The 23716-nt window shown below is 34.4% G+C and overlaps 2 protein-coding genes across 8 annotated transcripts in view; one reads left to right on the top strand and one right to left on the bottom strand.

The window, feature by feature from the left end:
* Positions 1-7673: 7673 nt before the first annotated feature.
* On the top strand, positions 7674-11381 carry LOC105690681 (nipped-B-like protein B). Its single transcript, XM_048657642.1, has 2 exons — positions 7674-8829; positions 8924-11381. The coding sequence occupies exons 1-2, from the start codon at positions 8722-8724 to the stop codon at positions 10730-10732; spliced, it is 1917 nt and encodes a 638-aa protein (XP_048513599.1). The 5' UTR covers positions 7674-8721; the 3' UTR covers positions 10733-11381.
* A 4025-nt stretch (positions 11382-15406) lies between these two features.
* Positions 15407-23716, bottom strand: part of LOC105690696 (CREB-regulated transcription coactivator 1-like) — a 24032-nt gene continuing 15722 nt past the window's right edge. For 3 of the 7 annotated variants that reach the window (XM_020855105.2, XM_020855100.2, XM_020855102.2), the window contains 10 exons: positions 23307-23405; positions 22520-22567; positions 21813-21947; positions 21634-21738; positions 21385-21543; positions 20955-20960; positions 19923-19985; positions 19086-19154; positions 18838-18988; positions 15407-18751 (listed from right to left, as the gene is read on the bottom strand). In XM_020855105.2, the coding sequence (XP_020710764.1) occupies positions 18534-18751; positions 18838-18988; positions 19086-19154; positions 19923-19985; positions 20955-20960; positions 21385-21543; positions 21634-21738; positions 21813-21947; positions 22520-22567; positions 23307-23405 (1053 nt within the window). In that variant the 3' untranslated portion in view covers positions 15407-18533. The remainder of the gene's footprint in view (positions 18752-18837; positions 18989-19085; positions 19155-19922; positions 19986-20954; positions 20961-21384; positions 21544-21633; positions 21739-21812; positions 21948-22519; positions 22568-23306; positions 23406-23716) is intronic. The other 4 variants (XM_020855103.2, XM_020855104.2, XM_012408721.3 and 1 more) reach the window with 4 other exon arrangements.

Here is a 23716-nt window from a genome sequence, read left to right as displayed (position 1 = left end):
ACAGAAGAACAAGTAATGATTTATCATCGCACAACGATATAATTGGCACAAAAAAGAAATCGAGAAATATCAGAATTATAAACAGTGAGATCATGAGATACTGCATCTCTGTGAACAGATAAAAATTGCAATTTTAAATACGGACGATGCAACCTGGAACAGAGAAAAAAGTATGATCATTGCAACAATATCTAGTAACGAATGAAAATAAAAAAAAAGCAAAAGAGGAAAAAGAAAAATAGGATTCATCGGTCGGTGTCAACTATCAGACCTGATGGGTACCTGAAACATAAATTGAATATAAGTTACGAATTTCTATGGGTCGTGAATAGAACACTCTGGATATACAGGGAACCATACAACCTTCTGGTTTAAAAATTTCAATGAATAGGATAATCGAAGTGTTGTTTTTTAACTGGCTTTTGGGGATATGAAAATTATTTCAAAGCTTATCGAAGTGGATAACTTCCATCATTCCATATTTTTTATCCATCATTTGAATAATATTTGGCCATTCTGAATAAAATTAAATACAAAATGTACAATGCAAGATCCTGGAACATAAGGAAAACGATATTAGTAGCCAGAGACAGCCTGTGAATAACATCTGATTAGTACGAGAAGATGAGATGAGCTGACTATGAGAGATGAGCTGAAAACTGCCAAAAAAAAAAAAAAATGACAGATGCAAACAGTTTATTTGTGATCGATAAATGTAGAGTTGGAAAAACCAAACACTGCACTTTAATCAATTACGAATAAACTATTCGCTCTGTTCAGCAATCCCTTGAATTTGGATTTCTGAAATCAGAAAGCAGACTAGATCTATTAGTAGCCAGAGACAGCCTGCAATAAAAATCTGATTAGTACGAGAAACTGAGAGCTGAAAACTGCAAAAAAAAAAAGAAATGGCAGATGCAAACAGTTTATTTGTAGTCGATGAATGCGGTGTTTGAAAAACCAAACACTGCACTTTAATCAATTACAAATAAACTATTCGCTCTGTTCAGCAATCCCTTGAATTTGGATTTCTGAAATCAGAAAGCAGACTAGATCTATTAGTAGCCAGAGACAGCCTGCAATAAAAATCTGATTAGTACGAGAAACTGAGAGCTGAAAACTGCAAAAAAAAAAAATTGGCAGATGCAAACAGTTTATTTGTGATCGATAAATGTAGAGTTGGCAAAACCAAACACTGCATTTCAATCAATTACAAATAAACTATTCGCTCTGTTCAGCAATCCCTTGATTTTTGATTTCTGAAATCAGAAAGCAGACTAGATCTATTAGTAGCCAGAGACAGCCTGCAATAAAAATCTGATTAGTACGAGAAACTGAGAGCTGAAAACTGCAAAAAAAAAAAATTGGCAGATGCAAACAGTTTATTTGTGATCGATAAATGTAGAGTTGGCAAAACCAAACACTGCATTTCAATCAATTACAAATAAACTATTCGCTCTGTTCAGCAATCCCTTGATTTTTGATTTCTGAAATCAGAAAGCAGACTAAATCTATTAGTATCCAGAGACAGCCTGCAATAAAAATCTGATTAGTACGAGTCTTAGAACTAATCTAGGAGCTGAAAAAAAAAAAATTGATTAGCATTAAGAATTAAGAGCTGTAAGAAAAATTGATTAGCATTAAGAACTAAGGGTCTTAAAAGCTAAGAATCTGAAAAGTAAAATTTTTGATTAGCGTCTTAAAAATAAACACGTGAAAGTCAAGCCCCAGGCACAAAAAGGTGCGTAGAACTTGCTCTCTTACAATTGTCGGTGTTTGGGTTTAAAACGCATGAAGCGTTAGGCAGAGTATGATTTAAATACCAAGTCCGTGCGCCGGTGCAGCAACGGAACTTGGTTTATCTTATTGCTAGATTCTTTAATTTCCTGAAAGAAAATCTCTCAATACATGTTTCCACCACCAATATCAGAGAATTGTTAAAGCGCCTTGCAAGATGGCAAGTCACGCTGAATGGTTTGTTTTAAAAAATCCTTAAGACCCATAAGGACGACACACAACATGTGCATAAAACACAAACAGATCGTGCGATTCCTCGTCTTCGCGCTTTATTTGCCCGCGCGAGCAGCGTCGACTCGGAACGAGCCGATCAGAATCAAATAAATGCAATTTTCAATCGCATTTATCGATTCGAATCGGCGTGGGTGAAGGGTAGGGAAAAAGGTAACATGTCATATAAATTTATGGCGTGGCGGTCGGCGGTCCTCTTCGACGCGACGTCTTCGAGCTCAACGTCCGCCTCACTTCCATGCACCACGGCTGGTACGGAGAGCGAAGCGAACGTGTCTTGCTCATTTCAAGTGACCACAAAAATTGAAGAAAACAGGAGAAACGATTGAATTTTATTTGTTTAGTTGGGGTGTGTGAATTATTTGAAGGCGAAGGATCCATCAGATCCCAGCATAGGGATCTGATAGATCGCCCGCAAAAAATGATCGGTGAATCGATCGGTCACTTGAAATTGCTGTGGATAGAAAAGTTGCGCTACCGGATTCTCGCGTACCCCGTTCGCAAAAGCCCTCGCCCCACCCAACGGTTAAAACTATCGTTCGCATACACACTGCTCATAAATGCCCTCGCGATGCATGAATTTACCTATACCTGCCTTTCACCTATAATTATCCAAGAAATGATTTTACTGACGAAAACCCCAATTCATACTTGCGCCGGCGCACCGAGAATTTCGTCTCACTCACATCTCACATTCATTGCCGTGGTATCTCGTTCAAAAAGCTTACTGTTGACCTGTTGTGTGTGTAGAAATATAAAGGCTGCCCATGCCCCGGCCGAAGCCGTGATTTATTTAAATTTTGAGAAAAGGTGTGTTTGTTATTTGGCCGAAATTTAAAAAACATCAATGACCTTTAAATGAATTTACCAAATTTACTCTTGAGTAAATATAATCAGTAAGAAAATGAGATTAATTAATCTCATATAATATTTATTAAGCAAGAAAAAGTTAAGGGCTGAAAATTGTGTGTAAGGGAAGAAAATTCCTGAAACGATTAGACATCCTGTTATAATTCTAGTGAATTTACTTATCGGTACCTAAAGACGGGTTAAAGTTTGATCAAAATTGAGTTGAAAGAATTGAAATTTTAAACATGCAAATAGATAAGCAAATATAGAGATCAAATTCAAAATTGATTCAGCTGATGGCTGATCATTAAATTGAGACTAAATGAATTCTGACTTTTCGCGGAAGCTATCCAAGTCAATTCCTGATGTACCTGAAAAAGCTCAATCTATGGTAATGACCATCATTCGCACGACAAAATTTTATTACCGATCGGTGATCGACGCAAACGAGATCGGTCACCGAAAATTGTGGAAAATTTATAAAACGCGAGAGTCGATTGAACGACGGCCTTTACCGTTGCCTATGAACTGCACACTCTTGCACTTAAATTTATCAAAGATGTGATTTATTTGAATAGTTCATATATGCTGAACTAATAGTTGACCGATTACTCAAATAATTGATTAATTAATTAACAAGGTGATCAAATCATTAATTGATTTTTTCACCGATCTCACGGTTGATGAATTAATAATTGACCGACTGCCTAATTCATTGATCTTTTGACTGATCAATTCCAATGAAGAGTTTTATATGTTTGACGCTACAGAGTGCAGGTGCGCTATGCTCAACAACAACAGACCCTACAATTACCTGGTCTAATAAAATTGCAATACAGGGTACCGCCACGCCATGTAACAAAGAGGGAGGTGGGATGTTGAAAAATTAAAAAATACAACGACTCCAACGCCAGTGTACACCATCGCGTGAGCTGGCAAAAGAATCGAGGAACTTTAACTTCGCTCACCATCGTTGCCGGTACCAAGACCGGACCTGAGCCGGTTCCCAAGCTCAGGGGTCTTGGATTTTACCCGGAAGTCTCAGCCTCCCTGATGGCTAAAGCTGTGTAGTAGGTTGAGAAGTTCTCTGCCTCCCTGATGACTATAGATGTGTAGTAATGTTGAGAAGAGATGAGATGAAGAGTTGAGGCGATGAGATGCTCCCACGAAGATCGGTGCTGTAAAATCAACGACAAAAAAAAATTTGTTATTGATGATGAGCCAGAAAATTTTTCTCAGAGGAACGAATAGTGTGTGTTAAAAAATTGTAATTACCGAAGTTTATCACTTTAATCGCGTTGAATGTAGTCGATGATCATCTGGCAGAGGTGGGTGCAATGCCAGGGGTGAGGTTTGGCTGTACCAAATTAAAAAACATTTTATGTGATTTATTTCAAAAGCAAAGATCGAATGCATTGAGATATTGATACGATTAAAGTAATCACATCATTCAATTATTGTATATTGCTATTATTTGATGATTATCATTTTGCAATTGTAATTCTATTGGTTCAATTCAATTACTATGATCATTCAACTTTTATTAACATGATTATTTATTTATTTATTAATGATGATTATTTAATTTCAAACTCACCATTTTTGTTTTATTCCCCAAAACTGAGATCCGATTAAAAGTCACTTTCGGATCGTCGTTTGAATCGTATGTAAGCAAGTAGCATGAGCTGGATAAGCTCCTAACATCGGTCGTAGTTGCTCTGAATTCTGTAATTCAGAATAAACTCAAATAAATATAATTTATCAAAGTCTGATTGAAAATAGGATGAAAGTGTAGTGTAATGAGATTATATTCGCGATAGATTCACACCCTGATATTCCAAATGCGAAGTATACCAGTCGAAAAACAATCGTCTGACCTCTACTCGACATCCCATACAAAAGAACTCCCGAATAACAAGATCACTGCCCGCGCGCAGTAGTCGGAAAATTTCTAACTGAGAATGCGACGAAATTCGTAGTGTAATAGGATAATATTCACGATAAAATCACGCGCTGATATTCCAAATGCGAAGTATACCAGTCGAAAAACAATCGTCTGACCTCTACTCGACATCCCATACAAGAGAACCCCCGAATAACAAGATCACTGCCGCGCAGTAGTCGGAAAATTTCCAGGCAACGATTTAAAAGAAAAGAATTACTCCGAGGCATAACCGAATCAAAAATGCGACGTAGTAAAATTAAACGTAATTATAAAAATCACAGTACTCACCATATTCGACTAGAACAGGTAGAAATCTGGCACGCAGTTAGAGTCGATCGTTCCGAAGAAGACCTCTTGGCTTGTACTGACTTTAGTTTATTGTAAAATAATTTTCAATTTTAATAATTTTGTTAATTAGTCAGATCCAAATTGGATACAGTGATTGATTATTTGATTGAGTTGATTATTGCGGAGTTAGAGTCGATCGTTCTGAAGAAGACCTCTTGGCTTGCACTGACTTTAGTTTATTGTAAAATTATTTTTAATTTATTCAATTTTGTTAATTAGTCAGATCCGAATTGGACAGAGTGATCGAATAATTAATTGAGTTGATTATTGCAGAGTAATGAGCCCGATATAATTCGCCACGATTAAATTATTAGGAATTACGCAGATCCGAACCAACTCGTTCGGAATCTGGAGAGCGAATGATACCTCATGAGCTCCGATGGTTAACTACGCCACAAGCAGCGTGGCGTCTTCCGGGATTTTGGGGGAGGGGGGGAATTTGGAGTACGTTACTATAAGTCATGGTTTTTGCGTAGAATAATAGTACATATTCATAAATAAGAAGTACCCATAACCGTTGATCGGTTAATAACTCTGAAATAACGAAATTGAGAGTCAGCATAATTTTTGAATAAATGAGCCTTGGTAATCCGAATATTTTATAATTATTTTATTATTTCTACTTCGTTGGATACGATTGTTGTTACTGGTGGATAGTGGGGCATTCAATAATTTGAGCTACGTTTCTCAGTTCCAAGATTTTTTCGTTTTTTCCAACGAATGTGCAAAGAACAAATGCAAATGTGTAATTGTGCAAAAATGTGCACATTATTCGGGCTGAAGAACACTGGGAACCCTTCAATTCTTCTTTAATTTCACGTCATTATATTTCACACGCATTTTGTAAACCGACGAATTTTTTACATCAAAATATCTCGATTTTTTTGCTCCAAAAAGTGAAAAATTGGCGATAAATCGATTAATTCAATAGATGGATCAATTTAACTTGTGAATTCAGATTCCTGAGATCAAAATACATTAGAATAGTCTATGAAATCAAACTAAAAAAACTTTGATTTTTAACGCCAAAATCGAAAAAATTCCAAGGGTCGAAATATTCGAATTTCTCAATGCACCAGCAAACTCGAGCTTAGTTGGAGTCAGCGTAGCCAGCAGCGTAGCGCTTTGTTGTGAGACGTCACCTTGGGGGCTGAGCAGAGGTGACACCCCACAACAAGACCCCTCGCTCGTGGCTACCTGACTCCAGCTAAGCTCGAGCTCGCTGGTGAATTGAAAAATTCGAATATTTCAACCCATGCATGAATTGCGACGAATCAAAGTGAGTCCACGACTAAAACCACTCGATATTTCTTAATTTTTCTGCTCCCAACAGCGAATAATTGATAATTACTGGATCGATTGCATGAGTAGATGATTTTGCCTTTCAGATTTGGATTCCTGAGATGATTATACGTGAGATTACTCTTGAAGAACCAAAAAAAAAAATCGATTTTTGGGCCAAAAGTAAAGTAGTTTAAAAATTGATTGTATTACACTTTTCTGACGTATTTTGACCTCAGGAATCCGAATCTGAAAGAAGAATTGATCTATCTCTAAAATTGACCGAGTTATCGCCAATTTTCAGCTTTTTGGGGTCAAAAATTAAAAATTGATTTTTTATTCTTTCTTCATGTAATTTGAGCTCAGGAATCCGAATCTGAAAGAAGAATTGATCTATCTGCAAAAATGACCGAGTTATCCTCATTTTTTCGCATTTTTTGGTAGAAATTTGAGGATATCTCGAAGGGAAAAAATCGTAGCTCAATTTGGACAACGGATTCGTGTTCCTGAGGTCAAAATACGTAAGAAAAGTGCCATACGATCAATTTTAAAAAATAAAAATTTTTGGCCAAAATTTGAGATTTTTCCAAGGGGTACCCCTTACGATTTTTTCAAATTTTGGCCAAAAATTTTTTTTTTTTTAAATTGATCGTATGGCACTTTTCTTACGTATTTTGACCTCAGGAACACGAATCCGTTGTCCAAATTGAGCTACGATTTTTTCCCTTCGAGATATCCTCAAATTTCTACCAAAAAATGCGAAAAAATGAGGATAACTCGGTCATTTTTGCAGATAGATCAATTTTTCTTCCAGATTCGGATTCCTGAGCTCAAATTACATTGAGAAAGAATAAAAAATCAATTATTAATTTTTGACCCCAAAAAGCTGAAAATTGGCGATAACTCGGTCAATTTTAGAGATAGATCAATTCTTCTTTCAGATTCGGATTCCTGAGGTCAAAATACGTAAGAAAAGCATATTAAACTCAATTGGAACCATGATTTATTTTTTGCTCAAAAATCGAATTTTTCTTTTGACTTTTCAAGGGTGATCTCACGTTTAATCAGCTCAGGAATCGAAATCTGAAAGCCAAAATCATCTACTCATGCAATTGATCGAGTAATCATTGTGTGGAAAAAATGTTCTTCTTTTATAAGATACAAATTCTGCCCCCATGCTAAGAAAATAAAAAAAAAAAAAACATGAATTCGTTGGTCAAATTGAGCAACGAATTTGTCCCATCGAGATATCTTCAATTTTTTACTATTTGGATCGATAAATTGGCGATAACTTGATCAATACTTTTGATATTCAATTTCTAATTTGCTTCAGAATCAGGAATCTATATCTGTGAATCAAATTCATCGGAATCTTCGGACCTGGACTTCAGATGACCTATGAATAATATTCCTGAACCGAAAATAAATAATTGAACGATAAGGCGATATCGTGATCAACTTTAGAGGTAGCTCAAAATTAAGATCAATGAAGTTGTAATTTCAAATTCGAGTGTAATCGAATTATTTTCATCAGATAGTCACGTGTTAGATGATGATTGATATGAACATTTGTCTTCTTTTTCAAACGTCAGTCCTTTATTATAAAGATTTCTGTCGACGAAAATACAAAGTCAAGAAAATCAATTCAATCAATTATGTCTTCGATATAATAAGGGACTTATAATCAAGTGAAACGATCGATATTCCCGATTATCTTGAGAATCTGCACCTGCGCCTACTGGCATATGCGGGGTAAATTAAACTTTGTAATGGTAAAGTTGTAACCCCATTGCTATTATTATGAGAAAAAAACTTCTGGTCAAGTACCTGTATTTCTGTGCGATGTCAATTTTCCATCAATCTTTTGACAGCTGTCAAGCAAAAACTGTGGAGATAAACGCCATCGGGTAAGCTAGTTGAATGATTTAAAAAATCATCCTCGACTCCTGGATGATTTTTTGAAGACTGCGTTTTCTCGTGTCTTCAATTTGCGTTTTTTTCATCAACTTTTTTCCCCAAGTTCTCCAGGCAATCGTGATACGGATAAAGTTGGGATAATTAGGGATAATCAAGCACAGATTAAGGAAGACGTTGTTGATGCCAATGTCGTCCAACGACGTCAGTTAACAAACCTCAGACAATATCCGGCACAACGTTCGAAACGAGAATCTTCTGAGATCGTTTCTACACGATCCCAGAGACAGTCGAATCCCTCGGGCAAAGTTACCCTTACCTCCGATGAACGGAGATTCAAAAAATCCAATCATCCCATGAAAGAATTAGACTCCGGAAAATTGATTTCCGGCAAAAATGAACAACAGGGGGTCAACTCCCTCGATGGGAAAGTAGTGGACGTAATCGAAAATCGTGAAACACAAGTTAGTCAAATTCGCGTTTATCACCCTGTTCTTTGTTTCTCTTCAAAAAACTTTTTCAGCGAAATTTTAACTTGATTATTTCATCAAATTCGAGGGTAAACGAGAACTCCGGAAACAGCGAAACTCTGGTATAAAATTATCGGCGGATGATCGGAAGGAGGTGAAGAGATACGAGAAGTCAATTTCGAGGTCGAACAGGCCAAAGTCCGGAGCGGTCGTGGACAGCGTTGAGGAGGAAGACAAGGCCGAAAAATCAGACGAGATCGGTGAAGAGGGTGAAGACGAAGGCGAGGAACTCGATGTCGATGAAAAATCTGGCGAGAATGAGGAAAATTCCTACGAAGACGACGAAGATCCGGAATCGGAATTGGCTAAAAACGACGACGAAGAATCGAACGCGGGGTTGGAAGATGCGGAAGAAGAAGCTGGAAAGCAGGAGATGGTCAAAAGGGAGATCGGCGAACTCGCGGAGGAGGAATACGACGACCTTGACGAATCGGAAGGCGCGTGCGAAGACGCGAATTTCAACGATGACCCCAAACAACGAGGACAAAGAGAAAAGGACGATGGAAGATTCAAAAGAAACGATTCCGAAGCCACCGAAAATCATGCTCAGAAAAATGACGCTGAAGATTCGAAAAAACAGCTGCACGATGACCCGGAAAATCTCGAAGAAGGGGCGAGAGAAGAAGCACCGCGATCCGGCCAGTCCGATCCTGAAATTTCTTCTAAAATTGAAACCGAGGCGAAAAATACCGACGAGTTAGAATCTGAGGAAAATCCGAAGCGGGCAACTGACTCCGATCAGAAATCGGATTTGAAAAGTGCCGAGTTTGACGCAGATTACGAAAGATCATTGGAAGAGCAAATACAGCGGAGAATAGATTCGATAAAAGAGGAGATAAAGCGAGAGGTGGAGGAAAAGCAGAAGGTGGAAGACATCGAGTTGAACAACGCCAAGTACGACGAGATTCAAAACGAAACCGACGAAGACCAAGAAGAAAATAGCGACGCGGGGAAGAATTCGAACGTCTCGAATACCGAGTCAAAACCGATTGCCTCGAAACGTTCGATAGCCGAGCCTCAGATAAAATCCGGAGGTCGCGTACTGAGGAGGGTCAAACGTTCCGAATCATCATCGAACGCCGATCGGCTCAGAGCCATCGAAGGGGTCGACAAACTGTCCCCGGATGTCCTGAAAAATGCTCAACTGCGCCACGAAAGCATCCGGAAAAGATCGGCCCCGGTTTACGGGGCGGCTGACAGGGACCTCCCCGAGATTTCGGGGGCCCAAAATTTGATGAAAAGGTCATCGAACGCCCCTCGGAGAGCCTACGTCGTCCGCAACGAGCGCAAAAGATCATCGGGTACGATGAAACGCGAGGTGAACAAAAACCCCATGATAATACCGGAGCAGGCCCACGTCGACATCCAAGATGATTTTCCGGCCGGCTTGTCCGTCGATCCGGATCTGCTGAGGGGAGCAAAGGTAAAAAATCGTTACAGAAGAACGCCGGAAATTTCTAGAACTTATGGAGCACGTCGTGCGAGGAGATCGTCCGCCGTGATTCCCGAAGCTAACGTCGCTTTCGTCGACCCCGCGGGATACCGACCCCAAGACGAAGACGAAAACGACGAAGGAAACGAATTCGACGACGACGGTTTTGAGGACAGAACTTCGAATTTGGATCAGGAGAAAGCCTCGAGCTTTGAATATCCTTCGAATTATTTATTCGCGGACGCGAACGTGGACGACAGAAACTCGTATAATCTGGTGCGTCGTAAGCGTGCAGGAATCGAAGAAATCGCTAATTTTAGGGGTGGTGGGGGAGCGTTATCGGCCAGACGTCAAACGAAAGCGAGAGCTAATCAGCTGATGCAAGACGCCCCGGTAATGAATTAAATTAGATTAAATTAGATGAATAAACGGTTGCCAAAATCCGTACAACCCTTCGAAATTAATCATCATCTACCACGAAGATCCCTCGAGTTTCGTGGAGTCGATTAATTTTACTTTTCGATAGAATGCAACTGAAAAACATGCATTTCAAATCGCCTTCTGAGATAACCCTGTATAATGTATACCGGTAGATCGTATCGCGGCGGAATGTGAGGATGAAAAAATCGATCAAAAATAATCGGAGGGCTTCTTCGATGATCGGCAAAAAGAATTCCGATTCCTTCGCATCCTTCGCCGATAGTTCCCAAGAATTAAGTCCTCGACTCGAAACGGAATACAGAGAGGCATTCGGTGGCTTTCAAAATGGCCCCAGAGGTGCCCTCGCAAGATTTAAAAGAGTCAAACGCGACCTACATGCCTGATAAGTTTAGAATTTTTACACTCATTTCAAACGCAGAATAGTTTCTAAAATATATACCTAGGTATATACCTACGTATCTGTATTCCGTACATACAAATATTTCTCTATTATATACCTAGATACTAGAGACAAAATATATATATTATCTAGGACCATGTAAGTCGTGTAATTATGTATTTATTATAATATTTATTTTCAATATAATGAAAAATTAAAAACAATTTTACAATTCGTATATATATATATATATACTACATACATTATCGCATATATTATTGTTATTATTATTAATATATACTTATGTAATTATTTATTTCAATTTTTTTTTTCTCTTGTATTTCGATAAATTTACAGTCTAAATTTTATTAATTTCATGGTGACAGTAATATTCATAATAAAATAGAAGAAAAAACGGAATACGAATTTTACAACAGGTATATATTTGTATATGTATTATTATTACTATTATTATTATTATTATTGTACAATACTAATAATGCGGGAGATTATTTTGTATGATAATTATTAAAGACTGAGACGTTAGTTTTCCTGCAGACTTTGAATGTCTGATAAATATACATAAGATGGTAAGGATGATGATATTGATAACTTTCTATAACAGAATGGAAAAAGTTAGTATTCTAACCGTATCGTATACATTTACATATACAGGAATGTCGTGGTTTACACATAGACATATATGTCAGTTGATAATTAATTTAGTAGGGAGAGAAAAATTTTTTTTGGACGATATTTTCGTAAACTTCACATCGTAATCGTTGAAATCTGCGAAGTAAAATTTTAAACGTAGCTAATTATAACGTAGTTTCTCAGTGTATTGAAAAAGAACATAGAAACAAACAGAAAAATCTGTTAATTTTGGTTTTTCGTAATTAACAACTTTTATTTCTACAAAAAGTCTTGTTAAAAATGTGTAAGACACGACAGACCATATATTTAAATATGACGCTCGAGATGTGAATTTATTTTAATTGTTATATAGTGTATTAATTATTTTTTCATTAATTACGATGATCAGACGTTTTATTTACATAGGTATATACGAATAGTTTTATACACAGAGCTGGTTGAGAGATATATAATATGTATTATTTTATTAATTTATTTTTTATGTATTTTTCATCACGAACAAAAAGTTACTCGACAAAAACAGGTACGTAGCTATTCATAATTTCAACCTGTAATCACGTACGCATTACTAAGTGTCGTGTGCATGTATTTGACCAAAAAAGCATAAGCGATTTCCAAGTTTTTCTTCTTTAATCGTCACGATAGAGGCCCGAAGAAGAATTCTGTCAATTTTCCAGCATTTATCGTGAATTTTAGTCGTTTTGGGAAAAACTTAAAAAAATTCATACTCAAACTGCGTAAATCATAGCGATTGAACATTGGGAGCCAAGAAACGAAAATCTTGAGAAACTTACCCGAATGATCAAGGGACCCGAAATTTTTAGTTCTCCGGATCCGTTGCTCGTCTCTAATTTTTAGTCAATGCTCGTTAAGATTATCGATAAATGAAAGTTCATGAATTTGAGGAAGACATTTATATATAATTTGCCTAAATGCTATTATCATTGGTAACGATTGTATGTATATCTATATATGATGCGGAATTTATTTATTTATCATTTCTAATATTAGTATGATTTTTTTTTCTCTTTTTTCATCGTTTTTTTTTTCCCTTCGTTTTTATCGATATAGACGAATGACTTTGTATAAAATTCTTAGGACAAAACGACTGGATACACTATACGAGTCCAGCTTCGAATTAGCAAAAGTACTCCAACGCTACTTCTAAACTACAAAGATTCCAATTCATTACACGTGATGAAAAAACCGAATCTGTTTTTTTACTTCAGTTTTAGAGATAAAGAAAATTTGCGATGATCTTCGTATTGGAAAATAACAACAACAACAATAATAATAATAATACGATGACCCCATCATTGCGACGTTGATTTCAAATTAATTTTTTCGAAATCTTATTCGACTCATTGTTAACTTATCGCGCAGTCGTGTTAGAAATTTTATAATTATTTGTTCTTCTACATTTTTTTTTTCTTGTTCGAAATTGAAATCGCACAACTATCTACTATACGAGTATTGATAATAATTATTGTATAGGTAGTACAGATATATTACCTCTGAAAGTTTTAAATATTTAGTGTATTATTAATATGATAATTAATCGATAAACATGAAAACATGTATCTATAGTTTGTAGTTATGAATTTTGTGCGTTACATTTCAAATATTTTGTGGTTTCTTATTATTCAATTAGAATTTCTATATTCCCTTAGGTATACACAGTACATACTTATGTCACACATATATATATACATATATATTTATTCTTTATTTCTAATTATATACATCAAGGAGATCGAAAGGTTGTTACAAAGCTTTTGGATTTTATTTTATTAATTTATTTTTTATCATTTAGATTTTGTTTGCTTTTTACCGTTTCGGCGTGAAAATCTGATGTAACAAAGTGTGCAAAAAATTGATTCAGGTGAATTATTCAAGATTTGTTCTTCTTTAAATTAATTTTTTCATTCGTTTATTTCATTTTTTTGAAAACTCATCGATTTTAAAAGCCGAGTGCGAATTTGTCGCTCCGACAACGCGTGAAAAGATGAGACAAAAATTATCTGAGATCATTAATGACTCTCGGATTAAGAAAATTACAATAATAAGAATGAATGAGCGTGAAAATGATTTAAAAAGAAAAAAAAATCAAAATTCTTTGTTCGTTTAATTTTTCTTCTTTGAATTACTTATTCGCGTTTGAAATTAATACTTATTAAATATCTTTGGAATTATTTTCAGTGACAAATGTATCGATTGATTGACTGATTGATTGATTTATGCTTTGGAAAGAACCAATCGTGGATTATGTCGACCGTTTCGGATTGGATGCAAGCCAAACGATCAATTGAGAGAAAAGTATAAATATTTATAATTGTTGGAAATATTATAAAGCTACGTTTATACCTATGATTACCGGTTATCGTTATCGTTTCTGTAATATTGAATTATTATTATTATCATTGTGTAATGTATATTTTATTAAACTGTGGTAAAACAATCAAATTTTACGTTCGTTGATCAGACTCGAGTAATATTTTGCTGTATTTCAATATTATTTACAAAAGAAGGAGCGATTTTTATAAGTATAAAAAAAAAATGGAAAAGAAAACGAGGAAGAACAGAACACAAGAAGTTGGGATAATGATATACTTAATGAGACGAGAAGTAGGAAAATCAAATTTAGTGATTAATAAGGTTTGAAGAAAAGGAATTCCGATAACGATAATATTAATAATAATAATAGTAATATAAATGATATAACGACTGAATTTATGCAAATCATACGTGTATATATATATAATCATATACATACATCTAATTCGGTCTCTACATCGGATATTGATTTATTATAACTGAAACAGATTTTATTTATCAAAAATCGATGTTTTGAGAAATGGTGTTCACAATAATTAATTAAACATAATTAATATAGTATGATACATACAACATTATACATTTCATTATTTTACTAATAGTTATTAACCACAAATAACACTGTCTATATACAGATATTAACAATTCTTTGAAAATTAATTTTAACGCCATGTTAAAAACGTTTTTTCCTTTTTTTTTTAATTATCTATTATACAAATATATAATGTATAAACGCGATAACGTATTTAAAATTGAAAAAAATGGTAAATGAAATTTAAAAAATAATAACAATAATAATATGATATCAAATAAAATTCCTGCACGCCAAATTTGGCAATCAGTACATACATAAAAAAATCGCTTGTGCGTATTAATTGATATATATGCGCATTAAATTAATAACGAACAATAAACTATGGTAAAAATAATGTATCGTTAAGGGAGTGGTGATTTAGAAAATAGGAAAAAAAATAAAAATAAAAACAAGATCTTAAGAACAAATACACTTGAGTTAGGAAAAAACAAAAATAAATGTAATAATAAAAAAATAAAAATAAAATGCTCACATTCGTTACAACGACGAATACTAGAATAGTTACCTAAATATGGAACAACCGAGTATCGAGATTGATTATCAGATTAAAATGAGTGATTATTAAATATTATCGTTACTAGTATTATCATTTCTCTAAAATAAATTTTCATTTCGATTCGAAAGAATAAAAACAAAAATAACAATAATATGGATAAAAATAATGAAACCCGAATGATTGATTCATTAATTTCTTTGATTTATTCCTTAATGGAAAACGTAATTCTAAATATTTAAGTACTACACAGAAAACAGTAATTATATATTTCTTTCCTATTCTCGTTTTCTTTCTTTTTTGCTTTCGTTTATTCTTGCTTTCCTTTCCTTTCCTTTCTTCTATGTGTATATTGAACTGTCTTTTTTATACATTCTAACAAAGACTTATAATATTTTTATTCTTTTTTTTTCTTATTTTTTTCTCATGGGGATGGGGCACTGTATCTCAGTCAAAGTTACTATAGTAAATTGACATCTCAAAGTGCACGACTTAATTCAGCAATAGATACACTTTTGGCACTTTATGATAAAGATAGTCACATATTTATTTTAATATTAATAATATTATTTATTTTTTTTGTCTTCTTTCTTCCATTTTTGTTTGATTATATGTATGTTTTTTTGTATTGTTTTTCGGTTTTTTTTTCCTCTAATTTATTCATCATGTTTTTTCATTACTATAGATAGATAATTGTAGGAAAAATTGCAAAATATTAATCTACTTTAGTAACCTGCCAAGGTTAATATATTAAAATTTGTGAGAGACAACGATCAATAAATTTTATTTTATATACGTATAATGTATGTTGGTATGTATTATGCATTCTAGAAATCGATATTGCATCGATCCAAGGTATTTGCCGCTAGAATAAATTTTTTCTTTTTTCCTAACTCGCCCAACCGAATGATTTTCATCAATTTATGTATACCTGTTTTACATATGTATGAATATTCTACACATGCATAAAGTTTCTTAAAATATGAAATAAAAACGTATTATTCAACTTATAAATAAATAACGATCTTCTAAACTAACGAGTTTAAAAATTTAACAATATTTAAATGTTCGTGTCAATATATGTATTCTTTTTCATGTATATCCACTTAACTAACATACGCATAAAATAATGTATATAAATCGTGGCGAATAGTAATCATATATAAAATAACTGAAAGGAAAAAACATTTTTTTACAACATTTGATAGAAATTTTTAGTGATCAGCGGCAAAAACCTTAGGTCTTCTATACGCGTAGATGATAGACGATTGTGATGTGAGAATTTGAAAATTCAAATTGAATGAAAAACAAAAGAGAACGAATTATCGAGAGGTTGCCAACGTAACGAAGTTGTTTATATACATGTTTTTGTTTCAGCATCAAATCTGTAAGCAGTGACGATTCGAAATTCCATGGGGCACGTTCTGATTTTCAACCATAACTGTCGTTCGGCAAATGAAAAGTAGAATAATCGCGAGCATGTGGGCTTTGAAAGGTGAAAATGTGAAGTGAAAATCAAAAGAAAACAGGACGAAACATCAAGAAAGAAAAATAAGAAAACTGATGCCGGTACATGCAACCATTGCACAATTAGATTCGATACAAGAGACGATACGATACACCTAACTGTCCAGGTAACCTATAATTATTATACCGATTATTGAATAACGAGTCTTGCTGGACTGTATCCAACGCATGAAAAAAATCTTGCACGTACAGACATATTAAATTCCTAATTACCTATCTTAATGATAGAATAGAAGTAGGCGATACTATTATAGTAGAGTTTGTGAACATACCATATTCGAATGTATGTTTTAGTGATGCGTGTATATTTTTTTGTTTCTGCTTGTTTTATAAGTGGGATATAAATGTCGTCGTCGCTTATTGTTTTCATTTATTTAGTGTGTTCGAATGAGATTTAAAGTTTAAATTTCACAATGAAATGATTAGTCAAAGGTATACAAAGTACGACATATTACTTTCAAAAATCAATTGACAACCTCGGAGGGTTTTCTTGCAAATATGTTTTACCAAAGGCCCCACTTCCGGTGAGAGACAAATTCAACTTGACGAGTCAGAGATTTCCTCATTATTCAATTCATATTTTTCTTTCGTAAATTGAAAACCCTACTTTATGCAACTAGCATCGGGTCGTTTGATATTTCACATAGATTTTCCTTGATATTCATTTGTATTTTTCCTTCTTTCTTAAAATCTGTGTCTGCGAGCCTATTATTATGTGTATAACTCTGTACCTGAGAGGTACTAGATCGAAGTTCCACATAGGTTTGGGATTACTTGATAACAATTAGAAAGTTATTAAATGAAGTGCCTACCTCTGGTTGCGCCTAATTCGACGCTATAAATCACATTGACTCAAATCGTTGACTACGAGGTGGAGAGCTAGTTATTATACAGTTTCTCAGGTACAAAAAAGTTGTTTCAACGTGACCTTGAGTTTGGGATACATCCTAAAGCTAAACGTGATATCAAACTTCTTATTTCTACTCAAAGATGACCATGTTACGAGCTTAAACTTATTGTAAGTGTATCCAAAATGTGCCCAGGAAGTAATAAAAATCAGAATCACCATCATTTTTACACTTAACCCATCTCACTAAAACACAGTTAATGTGTTTATAATCTTAGTAGTGTGTCTTTATGCGTTCAGTGCTTTTTTTTCAGATATCCCTCGCCATGTAATGTATTAAAATTTACTACACTTGCGTATGACAAAAGCATGTATAAATCAGTAAACGGTTTCTTTTGTGCATCCTTAGAGATCATACATAGTACAATATACAAAGTAGTATAAAATAAAAAAGAAAAAAAAAAGTTAATCAAGATCTGTTGCTTAATCTTCAATTAACAATTTATCACGAACGGGTTTTGAGATCGTTCAAGTATTTCTAGTAATTTGATGACATCGACGTCGTTGCGATTATGAGCTGAGAGAATCTCTGCACCCTATTTTGTCGGTCAACTTGTATGAAGTTTCAATTTTGATATGAAATTTTAATGGGAATACCGAATAAACGAAAACATCGTGACTCCACCGAAATTAACAGAATTTATAACTGTAACGAGAGATGAAAAAAGTAATTGAATAATATTTTAACAATTAAATGTTTCTTACAACGTTTCAAAATTAATTCTTTTTGTTTTTTCAACCAACGAATTACCAGAAATATAACGAATTTCCAAAAATTCCCCATTAGCTAAAGTGTCTTGAGTCGTAACACACCAAGTCGTCATTATTTTATCCAAGAATAATAAAATTCGCACGAATCAGTACAATTTTTTCATCTTAGAGTCGATCTAATCTAAAGTGATCTTCGGCAGTTGGGTCGATCACCATGTCAGGATCAGTGAGCATTTGTAGATCACCAAAATCAATGGGATCCAAACCCTGTCTAAGCGCATCGTCTGAAGGGAATAGATTCTGATCAAAATCACTCGTCATCTCTGTACCGTGGTAGTCTTTTACATATTCCGAACTTGAAAGACCATGGTTGCCTGAAAAATCTATAACAAAACAACACATAACACATTAAAATCATATAGAATTTTCCGTTTTCCTTCTGTACAAAGAATAAAATATAAATACTTACCAGTGAGTATAATAGTTGGGGTATTTGGTGTCTGTGGTGTCAGTTGTTGACTTGACGTAGGTGTTCGAGGTTGATACGCCAATTGTGGACTAGTACTAAAATACCCAGCGTCTCCACCACCCATTTCTCCACCAACGTTGATCATTTCGCTCTAACATTAAAAATACAAATGTTAGTCAATTGATCAAAAAATAAACTCTAACTCTACTAATTCGTGAATTTTATGTATTTCAGAAAAATTCATTTACTTGAGTATAACTGGTGTGACTCGGTGAGCTGATATAAGTACCCGACGTCGGTGCCACAGGTGAGTCCATCTAGAGCAAATATCCAATATGATTTTTCAGAAAGAAGTGTACGATTAGAATAAATCTAATAAGACGAAAGATTCATTGGTGTTTAATCATGCTCGGAAATGAGAAATCCAACAAAAAGTGGCCGGACATTCAAATTTCCTTGAATGGTTTTTTGTTGTCATAGAACCATTCGCAATTAAATTCAATTTTATCTTATCAATTTCAACGCCAACTCTGAAGCATAATGCATGAGATAATAATAAGCGCTGCTGTTTCTGGCTCTTGTACTCAATATTGCTGCGAATAATTTATCACAATTAGGCAATCTGTGATAATATTCTAAACCACTTTCAGTTATTATACTTAAATTTATTAACAACAACTTGTTGATAAACACTGTAAAAATAAGACATACATTATACTTATTCTTGAGTAAAAAAATAGAGGACAAAAGCAGCGATATGTGTGATGAGATATCCATGTGTAACATGCGAAAGCATATTTTGAACGATTCTGTTTGGAATTATTAATAGTAGATTATGATTTTTGACAAGTTGTCAACTATAGTTAGCGCTTATTAAGAAGATTAACGAATAGGAGTGAACCGTATAATGCAAATAAATTGCACCTGATTGATTTGCAATAAAGCAAACAAATATTCGTATGTGACGTATGATGAATAAGTGATTAAATACATAATACATATATTTGAAAAAACAAAAACCAAAAGAAGAAAAATGATGTCATGATTTTGTTCAGGTTTTGAGAAAATTCTTTGTATCTCGTCACCTCTAGCTGTGTAGTCCACGCGCAGCCAGATTCCATAAGCTGCTGGACTAAATGCGCCCAATCCTAACAGGGCAAGCAGGCAACACATGAAGAGTAACGGATTTAAAAAATTTCTATTCATTGATAAAACATTTATAATAGCCAATTTGTGAAATGAAAAATTATGGAGATAACGGATACACATGACTTTTGGCAACGCCCATTTGTATTTGCCATGAAAATCAATTACATATAATCTAATCGTTTGATATTTCCAAAATTAATATTCACCATTTAACATTTGAAAAGTGTATATTGGATATTGAATGAACTCTACTATCTCTTTCAGTCGATTGAGTCAACATTAATTATTACTCTACCTCTCGTAAAGCATCGACGAACAGAGAAACACATGATGAACACAAAGACACCTATACAGTAACATATAAGAAAGAGATAGAAATACGTGGATAAAATTTTACTGTTCAATATATTCAACGCTTCAAAAGGTTAACAATTGAATTGAGACACGTTCTAACAACTAGATTGAAATTTTCTAAAACCGATTCAATAATTTAAAAAAAAATTATCGTTATTAATATTATTATATACGATTATTCATCAACGGTCTTTTCCACATAAAATCTACGTCTCTTCCCTACAAGCGTAATCATGATAGCATGAAACTGTTGTAACAATATATGGGGTAATTCACTCCACGTAAAAAATCTTGTGCGTCTATCAATGCGTAATGATATGCATCACAATAACTTGGAGAATGTATAAAAATATGAGAGAGAAAAAACAAGACAGTAATATGCTGTGGTATATTTCGTAACGGAAAATGTTACTGTTATGATTAAGATTATTTTTCGGCCTAATGAAATCTACTCTGAGTGGATGAGAATCTGATATAAAGAAAAATTTCAATATCCGAGATAAAATCACCGTACTATCTTCATTCGTTATTATTGGTATTTCTAGACGGTAAATTACGTCCTCCAACTTTGGAGATAATTGATTTTAGATATTGATTTTCTGTGACATACTTACCACTCCCTTGATATGCACAAAACCAAAATTATACCAGAATTAAAATACAAAAGAAACAGCAACAAATACCGAAGGCTACTCAAAGGAAATACATCTCCAAATTTTATAGAATTGACAATTTAAAATAACGATAGAAATTCAACTCCAGGTTCTTTTTTAATATTGCGGTAATATCGGGCTCTGGTTTCTCTGTCAAGAACAAGCGAACAATTTTTTTCTTTTCTTCCATTCGCGATGGGTCACGACCGAAAGGTGCCAAAGTATTTTTAACGCAGGTTTTATGTATGAAGGGAATGGGTAAAATCTGACCAAATAATATAGGAACTAGCTTATTTTCAAATGATTTTTTTTTCCCATCAACGAGTAGACGCCTCGCGGATAATGTCCACTAATTTTTAATGTAAGAAAAAAAATCGTATTCTCAACTAACCATGCTGAATTGCTCGAAGTGCTGTTGAAGGGCCGCTGCCTGGTTTTGGTCAGGCAAGTAGTTATTTTGATCTAAACTGTTCGTAGTGAAATTCGGCTGGCCCAGGTGTCCCGTGGGGCTCGGAGGTGCAGACGGATTATTGCTATAACTTAACGGACTCTGAAAAATCATAATGAAAAAATTAACGATTCGACGGTTTCTTGTTCTCCTTCCTTTCTTACTTCTCCAAACTTCCATTTCGACACTCACCCGAACGGTTAAACTTGGAGACGATTGGGGTGAGGGCCTGTTTACCGTTTGTGGAGTTCGGTAGGACCCTAAGGAATTCACCGGTTGATGTGACTGCGATGATTTCTATAAAGCAGTGCGAATTTTATTAGGACATATTCGAATATCGGACGATCTAAGTCTCGTCGTACAATACTAACAGGGCTCGGTGGTGGCACCGGACTATGCGGTGGCTGATAAATAAAATGTTGAGGACTGTGAGCTGGCGGCGGTGGTTGCGTATAAGAATGAAGATCCTGTTGTGAAGTACTTGTGCTGTTGTCCAACGCAACACCCTGTTAAAAACACGAAAGAATTATTTTCGGTTCAGTCGAATTTCCGGCCGAAAATCGGATAGAAAATTTTTCCTGTATCTAATATCGATTGGGAATTTAAAGAAGAGCGAAAGATAAAGAAAGATACGTGAATAAAGAGAAATGCTTTTGTCTGCTAGTGAAGATCTTGTACGGCTTCGATTTGAAACGGATTATCTGCCACTTAATCCGTACCAAATTAGCGAAGGATGCTACGCTACGCATTTTTAACCGAATAAAAGAACCTTGAATCTCAAAGCAGCGTACGTCTAACTGCATTTTAATATCACCTTTAAATTTACATTCAATTAATGTCCTTTATGTGTGAGACAAAAACATCATGCACCTACCTTCTAACACATAACGAAACAGTGCGGATGATTGGTAGTTTATTTAATAAGACTTTCGATTGATCATAAATAGCGAGTATATGTACATATATACATAGTTTGATATAGTGATGAATTAATGATGACTTCAATATAGTTTCTTTCTTTTTTTCGTTTTTTACAAGAATGCAGCTGAAGGTGTATGAAAAATGGGAGAATACTAACCTTGCATGTGTGTAGAAACCTAGAGTTAACAGGCACTGATAAATGGTTCTGGAAAATAACAAAAAACGAGAAACCACTACAACAAAGGCAAAAATAAAATCGAACGTGAACTAAAATAGGCATTAAAGGCAAGAAAGAGTGCTGCGAATTTTTGTAATATTGATTAAAAAGCAAAGTTAATCGCAAATCAAATCATCGGCGATTAGCTAATTCAGCTGATACTAATAAAATAATTAGATAAAAAACAAAAAGAAAATAGCAGACAGAGGCTAAAATAAAACGCATGTGTATAGTTTTGAGGCAATAGACTTGTGCCGAATTTTAGTGAACATATTATAACGATTATATTAAAAAAAAAAATAATAACAACTAATTAATGAAATGCATTAATTTCACTTCAAAATTATTCACAATTACTTCATGCAATTTAGCTTTCTATCGCAGAGCCTGTTTACAGCGCAAGTAGAGAAAAAAAAAAACCAAATACTATATTTCGGATGTACATAAATGTGCTACCAATAAGAATAATCCCATTGAAATGAATACACGTAAAATAAATTTAATGGCGTAATCCTGATGCATTTAAACTATCGACGGACCACATTAAGAGACACCTAGAGTGCTAGCGTAGAGGAAAAGTGCATTGGCCAGAAGACAAGACACATAACTAAGAAAGAAAATAGGCCAAATATAAGAGTAGTGTGATAAACGCTATAAACGTTTAGATAAGTTATGAACGATAAACGAAAAAACCAAACTTCTAGAAAGATCATTCAATCATATTTACTTGGGCGTGTGCCGGGCTGTGATCTTGCGAAAAGGATAGCCTTCCAGCTTGTTGTAAGCTGGTTGGCGACAGAGTCGTAGGACTGCTTGTCTGAGGGCTCTGAAATCCACGGATGTCACAGATAATATTTTTCCAAAGAAAACTCGACGTGATCAAAAAGAATTGAATAAATAAACAACGTTTCCTCCAGCGAATATTAAATTTTATTAGTAATCGATTGATTGAAAAAAAAAAAAAAATGCGTTTGTTAAAGGCAATAAATTCACAAGCTCTGAGCACAAGTTTTCAAAAAAATTTCGATACCACAGGACCGCCGATATTTTGTAAATTATTTCGTGATTTGGATCTAATCTGAAATTTACATTACCGTAGTTGATACGCGTCGCGTGCCTCTTGCGCTTTCCCACAAT

The sequence above is a fragment of the Athalia rosae genome, chromosome 6 (genome assembly GCF_917208135.1).
Source record: "Athalia rosae chromosome 6, iyAthRosa1.1, whole genome shotgun sequence".
Lineage (NCBI taxonomy): Eukaryota > Metazoa > Arthropoda > Insecta > Hymenoptera > Athaliidae > Athalia > Athalia rosae.
This window is presented reverse-complemented; position numbering and strand designations above follow the sequence as displayed.

What these genes read in the sequence shown, in the direction of transcription:
- LOC105690681 (XM_048657642.1), top strand. Translation starts at nt 8,722, where the DNA reads ATGAAAGAATTAGACTCCGGAAAATTGATTTCCGGCAAAAATGAACAA. An exon ending in TCGAAAATCGTGAAACACAA is followed by an intron (nt 8,830 to 8,923) that starts GTTAGTCAAATT and finishes ATCAAATTCGAG; the next exon opens with GGTAAACGAGAACTCCGGAA.